At 35.9% G+C, this 9,065-nt stretch overlaps 2 protein-coding genes across 3 annotated transcripts; one reads left to right on the top strand and one right to left on the bottom strand.

The window, feature by feature from the left end:
- The first annotated feature begins 3,242 nt into the window (after window positions 1-3,242).
- On the top strand, window positions 3,243-3,670 carry Pdf (Pigment-dispersing factor). Its single transcript, XM_069109646.1, has 2 exons — window positions 3,243-3,368; window positions 3,440-3,670. Exons 1-2 carry the CDS (start codon window positions 3,243-3,245, stop codon window positions 3,560-3,562), a joined length of 249 nt encoding a protein of 82 aa, XP_068965747.1. The 3' UTR covers window positions 3,563-3,670.
- A 168-nt stretch (window positions 3,671-3,838) lies between these two features.
- On the bottom strand, window positions 3,839-8,787 carry Pitslre (cyclin dependent kinase 11B pitslre). Of its 2 annotated transcripts, none has more exons than XM_069109223.1 (8): window positions 8,531-8,787; window positions 6,500-6,871; window positions 5,751-6,431; window positions 5,344-5,663; window positions 4,950-5,276; window positions 4,623-4,887; window positions 4,311-4,541; window positions 3,839-4,224 (listed from the first exon to the last, which is right to left on the bottom strand). In XM_069109223.1, exons 1-8 carry the CDS (start codon window positions 8,629-8,631, stop codon window positions 3,930-3,932), a joined length of 2,592 nt encoding a protein of 863 aa, XP_068965324.1. In that variant the 5' UTR covers window positions 8,632-8,787; the 3' UTR covers window positions 3,839-3,929. The 2 variants fall into 2 exon arrangements, with proteins under 2 accessions (XP_068965324.1, XP_068965325.1); XM_069109224.1 differs by lacking the exon at window positions 8,531-8,787 and adding an exon at window positions 7,232-7,327.
- Between the last annotated feature and the right edge of the window lie 278 nt (window positions 8,788-9,065).

The following is a 9,065-nucleotide window of genomic DNA, read 5'->3' as shown; positions in this document are numbered from 1 at the left end:
CGATAAAACGGCAGAACGGCAGGAAAAAAAGGATAACGTCGATAGGATCGTTAAGAAATGAAGGCTTCCAAACCTTTGTGTCGAGTTTAGTGGCGAACAAAGAAAAAGTAGCGAGTTGGAAGCCAAGCAAAGAAGAGACTCGTCCCATTGGAGAATTTGGGAATTGATTGTAGAGGCACAGGTATCCCCAAGAATCCTAAAAATAAGGCACTTTATGGAATAGCCGATTCGCCTTGAACTTGCAACCGGTTGTTTTATCGGCTTGTTTGCTTTCTAATGGCGAAAAGAAGAGAAAAAGAGTCGAAGATCATTTACGCTAAAACCAAAATTCAAGTAACGAACGTACGGGCTTCCAGCTCGTCGATCCGCGATTAGATTCGGTGAAAGACGAGAGAAGGTGACGTTTCTTGATGAAACGAGAGAACAAAAGTGGAAGAACGGAGACAGATGCGTAGCTACGAGGAGTTAGACGGGACAAGTATTCAAATTTCAGAATGCCAATCGATTAATTGTTCTTCGTTCCCCAAACGAATTCGGCGTGAAAGATCCAGTTTGCGTTCGAGGACCAGGGGCCAGAACGACGGGAACGGATTATTGACGTAGTCTTTGAAGTTCATTGGCATCGGGAAGTCAAATGTGTTTCGATACAGGTTGTATGAGTTTTTCGTACGTAAAACCTGTTAAAGCGCTTTAACGGCTAAACGGAATGCATAATTAAGTCACACGGCAAGAAACGTCGTATGACAAAACTGTATATATGATAGATACAAAATTCGACACAGACGTGCCGTCGTCCCTCTTACAAGGATTCTTATCTTCTATCTAGCCGCGAGATACGATCGATAGAGCGCTGGTTTCACGAAAAAAATAATAGAAATTGAAAACTTGAGAAAGGGAAAGTATCGAGGATGACCAACGAAATTTGACGTGATTCCATGATTCTTCGGGAGCCTTGACCCAATAGAATAATACATTGTCTCATCTAACTAATAGAAACCATTAATGCATCTTTCCTCCTAGAAATCTCATCTTGGACGATCGTTTAATATTTTGCCACGGATATGTACACGAGAAAGCTATTAACAGGAGGCCAATAGATAATTCGGGAGGCCAAAACGTCTGTTTCGTTTGGACCGTGTCCCGATGTTTCTAATTACATCGCCTATGTGATTTACACAACACGTGTTGGAAAGGAGTGGAATCCTTGGGAAAGCCACGAGAATCCATTCGTCAATTAAAGTTACGATACTTGTAGCGAAGAAATCAAACAGCTTTTAATTACATCATCAGTGGTGTTAATTTCATGATTATTCGACGAATTCGAGTTACAGACGCGAAGTGAAAGAAAAGACAGAGTTCTACAAAAGAGATTTCTAGGGATAGGGATAAATAGCTAAAGAAGATTGCTTGGTGATTTTCAAAGAACCGACGCAACGTATAAGGCAAGTCTCACGTATGAGGAAAACTGAATTGTAACATGATCGACACGCGACACATGCCTTCAAGTTTGGATTGAAGGGTCTTAAGAAAGAATCAAGGCCACGGTACCAGTCTCAAGCCAGCTTTCTGCCGGTTGCTGGTTAGTGACCCACACCTATCCCAGGTTACAAAGATTTCGATTATCGTGTATGGACTCTTGGAACTCTAGGCTCTCTTCCTCTCCTTCCTCTTTCCTTCTCTTTCTTTTACTTTTTCGTTTTCCTTTGTCCTCACATTCTTCCCCTCTATTCGTAACTGCCCAACTGCGAAGGATATCGAACCTATCTTCGTTATTTATCGCTCTTCATCTTCGTGTAGGCGTCTCATGAATAAATACAATTCCTTAATTATTGGAACTGTATAATAAGATTGCATTACTTTACGATTCTGATTTATTACGTATTTCGTTTCGATCTTTATATGTTTCATGTACGAAATTACAACGTAATTGTTCAATTCGTTCAAATAGAACATCCTTCTGAAGTTTCGTCTTTTAGGAATTAACGAAAGTTTCCTCTTGTTCTTCCGCAAAGGGAAGCGAGAATACGAGAAATCACACGAAACGCCGTTAACGAGACAAACACAAAAGATATTACCATATATCTTGAAATTACAATATACGATTCGCATTTTTAAATTCGTCCAAATAAGACATTCTCTTGAAGCCTTATCCTTTAAGAATTAAGGAAATTTTTCTCGTGTTCGTCTGCAAAGGGAGGCCAAGGGAGAAATCGCGCGAGGCGTCGTTAATGAGCCAAAAGCAAAAGACATTGTAAATAATCGTAAAGTTGAACACCTGAGAGCTCCAATATTCTTCTACAACGTAAATGTATACATAAATTCCATATGTTTGCGTTATCGTATCGTTAACTGGAAAGCAGTGCGTCGTAAATGTAGATAAGACGTTCATGCACTGCGTGTTTGTGAGCGCCAATACCTTCGGTAAGATTCTTATTCGACTTTGATCTGCTCTTTCAATATGTAAGGCAACTTAGGAGGAGCGTCAATGACCCAGAATAATAGTAATGATGAAAATAATGCATATCAATCGGAGCATGTTGGTACTTTTGTTAGTCCTATCGCTTCCTTTATATCCGCTACAATTGTCATTACTTTCGTCACACCTGTGTGTTAAATTTATTATACATAAAAAATAAAATTCTCGAAGAGGATGTTGTTGCGAAAAAAGCAAAAAGGGGAACCTTTTAGGAAGTTTTGGGAGAATGGTGAACCATCATGGAAAATTAAGGAGAAGGATCAAGGTGTCCAAGAAATCCATGGCCAACATCTTTGGATGAAAAAATAATAATCTTCAGAAATTTCGATTCGTCGTGATGCTGTGAAGAAATATTATGATGAAATGATATGTCATCACAAAGTTATTTCTAAAGTAAGAAGGAGAGGAAATATATCTTCTCCCGACCAGGTGGATTAAAAACTCTGTCATAAACAATGCTAGAGCTTATATAATAATTAAAAAAGAAAATGGATGAATTTCTTCAATATTTCCTTAAGGAGATAACTGTCATTCACAGATCCGTCTGTCGTGACCAGATTTCAACCCCCACGAGCATCACCCGTATAAAAGTACCGTAGCTTGGAGCTCTCAGGGCAATTCCGCTTTACCCGGCTAACAGAAACAGTACTTGCACTTGCATCAATTGCTACAGTACGATAAACAGGTAATTGTATAAAATTGTTTAAATTGGAAACTAAACTAAGGAGGGTAATTAATAATTTTCACATGTTTTTGTATACGAAGTATGACACCGGTAAAATACGTGCTGATCTTACTTGTGATGCTGGGAATCACGTACCAAATATTGGGAGCAACTGAAGATTCTTATAGGAATCTATTGGGATTGAATCTTCCATACGGCAGAGGAATGGTAAGAAAATATAAAATACGACTTCTGTTTAGTTTTAATGATCCTAATAAATATGTGAAATGTGTTTCTAGAATGATTTACAATTTGCAAGACTGCTGATGTTGCCACCCTGCCTCTGTCATTCTAAGCGCAACTCTGAACTCATAAACTCGCTGCTAGGTCTACCGAAAAACATGAACAACGCTGGAAAGTAAAATTGCTGAAATTCTTTGATAATGAAGCTACGCTTTATCGAATGTATACGTTTCAAAGAATCTTTTAAGTCTATAATGTATTAAACTGAATAAACTCGATAGAATTAAGTTCTTGTTGGAGGTCTTCTAACCAACTATCTCTTCCTGGCAACAAAAGGTATCAACTGTTACATAAAATAAAGCCCGTATGAAAGATAAGGTTTAGTTAGCCGCGAAACAAAAAACATGAACAATGTTAAATTATTTAATTTTTTATTCATTTGATATAATTTCAAATGCAAAACAAAAATATTTCAAAATTGATGTACAAACTTCATTCTGTAGAAAAACAATAATTCTAGTCCAATTATGAATTCTTCACATATGTTCAAAATTTTAAATGGAATCCACCACCAATTGGTGGTTGTCTACCGCCTTCGGTAAGACCCATGTGAAAACCGGAGTTGCTTAAATCAGCATCGTCTCCGTCTCCTAATTGTTTGTACTCTCTCCCACCGCTTGGTGGTTTTGGTGAAGCATTCGCTGTTCGTACACCAAGTTCTGACTTGGCTGGCCATGTAGGAAACATTTGTGGATCTATTGGTAACGGTGCTTCTGTGAAGTAGCCATGTTTTAAAGCATCCTCTGCTGAAATTCGCTGTTGAGGATCGTACGTGAGAAACCTAAAAAGAAAAATTTGTTTTAAGTTAACAAAAAAAAAAAAGAAAAACGACGTTAGATTTAAAAAACATTACTTAAAGAATCATACTTATTTAATAACTCGATGCCTAAATCTGATAAAGATAAGCTGAAACGTTGTCTCAGATTGTTTACGGGATAATGAGCGAATGGAATTTTCTGCACCATCGGCAGTTTGCTATATCCAGGCCATATCCGATCATTTGGTGTACCTAATTCCTTGAATATCCTGTTTAATTGATCAATTTCGGATTTACCCGGAAACAGTGCCTCCATTCTTAATAGTTCTGCAAAAATGCATCTGGAAAAAACATATAATTTCATTGATAACGCAAACATATTTAAATGAAAAAAATACTGATTCTGTAATATTTTTTCTTACCCCACCGACCACATATCGATAGGAGTGCTATATTCCTTTCCACTTAGTAGCAATTCAGGCGCTCTGTACCAAAGTGTTACTACAATCGGAGTATATTGTCTTAAAGGAGAACCGTATTCTCGTGCTAAGCCAAAATCACCAACTTTCAAAATACCTCGATGACTTAGTAACAAATTCGATGTTTTCAAATCTCGATGAAGTATCCAATTATCGTGTAAATGAGCTACTGCTCGTAATAATTGTTGCATAAGACATTTGACTTCTCCTGTGGACAAAATATTCGTTTTATTTCTTTTATCAATAATACAATTATTTCGTCATATTTACCTGGTATGAAAACTTGTTTCTTTTGTTTCATCGTTTCCATTAACGATTTTAAATCATGCTCAACATAATCCATTACAATAAATATCTTATCCATATTGCTACCAACAACTATTTCTCGAACAGTAACGATATTTGGATGCTGAGCTTTCAGCAGAGTATTTATTTCTCTGAGACTGGTAATCGGAAAACCTTCCTTTTCTTTCTCCATTTTTAAACGTTTCAAAGCAACGATTTCATCTGTGCGTTTATCACGTGCTCTGTACACTACACCGTATGTACCTTCCTCAATACGATTTAAACACTGAAATTCTTCTACGCTCCTACAACCTGAAACGCCAAAAAGTTTATTGCACAACACGAAAATCAAAGGAAATAAACAAATTCAATTACGCACCTTGAATTGCTGGCAAATATGGAGGTAATTCAGGCTCTTCGTCTTCCTTTTTTTCTTCTTCTTCTACATTTTTAGACGCGCCGTTTGAATCTACGTGTCCAGGCGATTCTCCGTCAGAGTGATCAGACTTAGCCAACCGATCAACAGATAAGGGGCTTGGATTATTGTAATCGGAACCATCATTAGAATCAGCGTTAGAACCTTTATTTGAATCATTAGATTCATCGTCATCATCGCTGCTAGATTCGGATGAGTCGGAAGAATGTCTATCGGAGGACCTCTCGCGCATACTTCTTTCTCCGTCGGATGAATGTCTAGATCTGTAAACAAATAACCAAGGTGTTTTAGAAATCAAAAATGGAATATCATGATATCGATTACAACAAATATTCTGCCTTAATCCTTACTCGATAGATTTAGAACGAATTTCATCCGAACGAGCAGGACTCGGACTCTCGTCCGATAATTCCACGATAGATGGATCTTGATTGTTGTCTGGGCTTAGAGGTCGTTTTTCCCCTCTTTTCATTCGTCGCGCTTCCAACTCTAATCTGGAGACTTCTTTTCTCCTCGCCATTTCTCTATCCGCTTCCAGTAACCTTTCTTTCCTAAGTTCCTGTTCGGTCATTTCTTTCGGGTCCTTCGGCTGTATCGGTATTTCATTAATTTCCATGTCATCTGTCTCTTCCGTGACAATTTCCATCGCCTCACGCAATTGCTTTTCTCTATGTTCTTTTTCGCGTTCTGCTTTTTCTCTGTCTCTTTCACGAAGTCGATCATGTTTGTGTGATCTTTTATGACGTTTCTCACTTCTTTCGGGCCGTTCCATTAACTCCGTTTCAGAGTACTGCTCTTCCAATACTCTCATATGCCTATGTTCCTCCATTCGAATTTCACGTCGTTCTCTAATATCATCGATAGTACGAGTCTCGCGACGTTCTCGCATATCTTCCAACCGTATATCTCTACGCTCACGCGATTCGCGTAATTCCCGAGTATCGTCCAAACGAATCTCGCGACGAGTTTCCACTTTATAATCCCGAATGTCTCGCGAATCTTCTCGTCTTTCCCTTCTCTTATCCAATAATCTGTAAGTTAGACATATTAATAGAAAATATAGTTTTATTTGTCAAAGTAAATGTGAGATATTGCATACCTTTCTCTCAGATCCTCCAAAACACGGTCCCCTGTACTTCTCTCTTTCCTATCATGTCTAGACTCTCTATCTCTATGATTTTCCATTCTTTCTAGCCTTTCAAGCCTTTCCCTATCTCTTTTGGAACCTTCTGAACGCTCTGATCTTTCCAAAATATCAACACCATGCCTACGGTGTCTATGTTTATCTCTATGTCTATCCTCCCCACGATCATGATGTCTAGACTTTCTTTCCTTTTCTTCTCTACGATCTCTTCTATCACTGTGTTTGTCTCTTCTTCGTGATGAATTAGATTTGTGATGTCGGACTACAGCCTGTGGTGGTTTTATATCCAAAGAGTCTGCTGTATCTCCCCCATCCTCCTCTGAAAAACTTTAAGTATACTTTTCTCAAAACAACTAATACTTAAGCATACAAAACTGATTTGGTAGAATATGTATGTTTTTTTGTCATTTGATATATACGTGCAATGCATGTACAACATATCTAACTTAAAGAAAAAAAAGGTCAATAATGAAAAACATTATTATTAGAACTTAACGACATATTAGATATTATTAAATACATATCGAATCTTATTTTCGCTAATAGTGAGCAATTTGGTAGGTTCGATTGTTTTCAAACTTTAGTATATTAAAAGGGACTACTTAAGGAAGCAAAATATTACGAAAAAAGTGTCGCGAACAATTATAAATATTTTTAATTTTACTTTAAACCTAACCCTAAACTAACCTGAATCTAGTCCAAACCGTATTAAATTTTGTCATTTGTATTTCGCGATTCGTTCACTAGAGCTAAATTAAAATTGAACAGTTGTCGAAACGTTATACAGTGGTCGTCAAACACAGATCAGCTGAAATAGCTAGATACTGATAGCAACAAAGATGATTATTAAGTTTCATGTTTTGTATATTTGTTACATGTATTGTTATTTTCTTTCTTGTGACTATTTTATTAATAAATATTAAATTAAACTGCTCTTTTACCTGTTTAATGTTTAGTTCCGATTCAATTTCTCTCATATAGTTAGAGATTAGGTTTAGGTTTAATTTTATAGTCAAATTGAAAGTATTTATACTTGTTCACAAGTCTGTTTTTTGTAATACTTTGCTTCTCTAAACAGTCCTTTATAATATATTAAAGTTTGAAAACAATCGTAGATACACACCAAACTGGTCACTATTACCTTATTTTTCTTTATTCAAAAAGTAAAAGAAAACAATATGTACATATATGCACTACTGAAAAGAAGTCTAGAGCAGGACAAAGGCAAAGGAGGTACTGTTCTCCATTACTTTCCATTACATGTTGCTATATTGTTTTATTTATATATATGACACTTTCTGTCAATACATGTGCTTATCTTTATAACTGCGCTAAATGTGTTAGAAATAACCGATGAAACCCATACTTCCCCTATAAGACTTCTTTCTAGCAGTACAAATGCATATATAGAGTGTTCCAGAAAGTTGATGTCAAACCTCAAGAGCATAAACATGAGTCCAAATATTAATTTTAGAGTTATAAAATGTTTTAATCAATAAAGCATTATCTACCTCTGTCTACAGCATATGTTCCATAAAATTTCCTTTCATTTCAACACACGATTCAGTATATTTCTTCATAGGACTATTAAATAATGTAAACTAAACTGTAGAATAACTCTATAATCACATAAATGGTATACAAACAATAAAACGATAAAGTACATTCTTCTACCATTGTCGTTAGATGATATCAGTATGCTTGATTTCATAATTTACTCCATAAGTTGTAGATACATATGCAATAAAATCTCTTACGTTGTTACAAGCTCATAATTAAAAATGTTTTGTAACTCCAAAACTAATGATATTTGGATCCACGTTTATTAAAATATTTTTGTTTGTTTTGAGGAGCACTGCATATTCCTGAGTTGAAGTTTGGCACTAACTTTCTGAAACAACCTTTTAAGAAAAGATCTTATTATTTTAAAAATGCAATTTGAGAATAGAGGTTAGTTAATTAACAAAGCATCATGTAATTTTATACCTAAAATCGTCCATATCCTTCAAAGGGCTTTTCTTTATTTCTCCGTCTTCACTTTGATTATCAATATCCATGTCAAAGCTGTACTTTACTTTAGAGGACATAAAATGGTCGACTTCTTTTGTATACTATGATAGTTTTCGACACGTATAATCCAAAAATGTATGTAATGTGTTAACTTTAGAAATCCAACGGTTCAAAAGTAACCTATTTTTTGACACATTACAAGCAATTACAAGCAATTACAAGCGGCTACATACTACAACTGAACAGGTTCACTTCGCCATACGTAATTATCATGTATATAGTTACGAACAAAACAACCATGAAATACGAAAATTCACTAGATTTACCACTATGTATTTAATTACATACGTAACACATTATTTCAACAACCGCAGCGCAAAAATGCAACGAATTTTGTCACTGTAATTATTAATCACTGTAATATTAATCGGAAAAATAAACAAATAGTATCTCGAGAATAGATTTAATGCATCACATCCAATATTTAGTTTTTTCTATAGACACACACAAA

Source organism: Bombus flavifrons, chromosome 3 (genome assembly GCF_040668555.2).
Source record: "Bombus flavifrons isolate JBK064 chromosome 3, iyBomFlav1_principal, whole genome shotgun sequence".
NCBI lineage: Eukaryota > Metazoa > Arthropoda > Insecta > Hymenoptera > Apidae > Bombus > Bombus flavifrons.
This window is presented reverse-complemented; position numbering and strand designations above follow the sequence as displayed.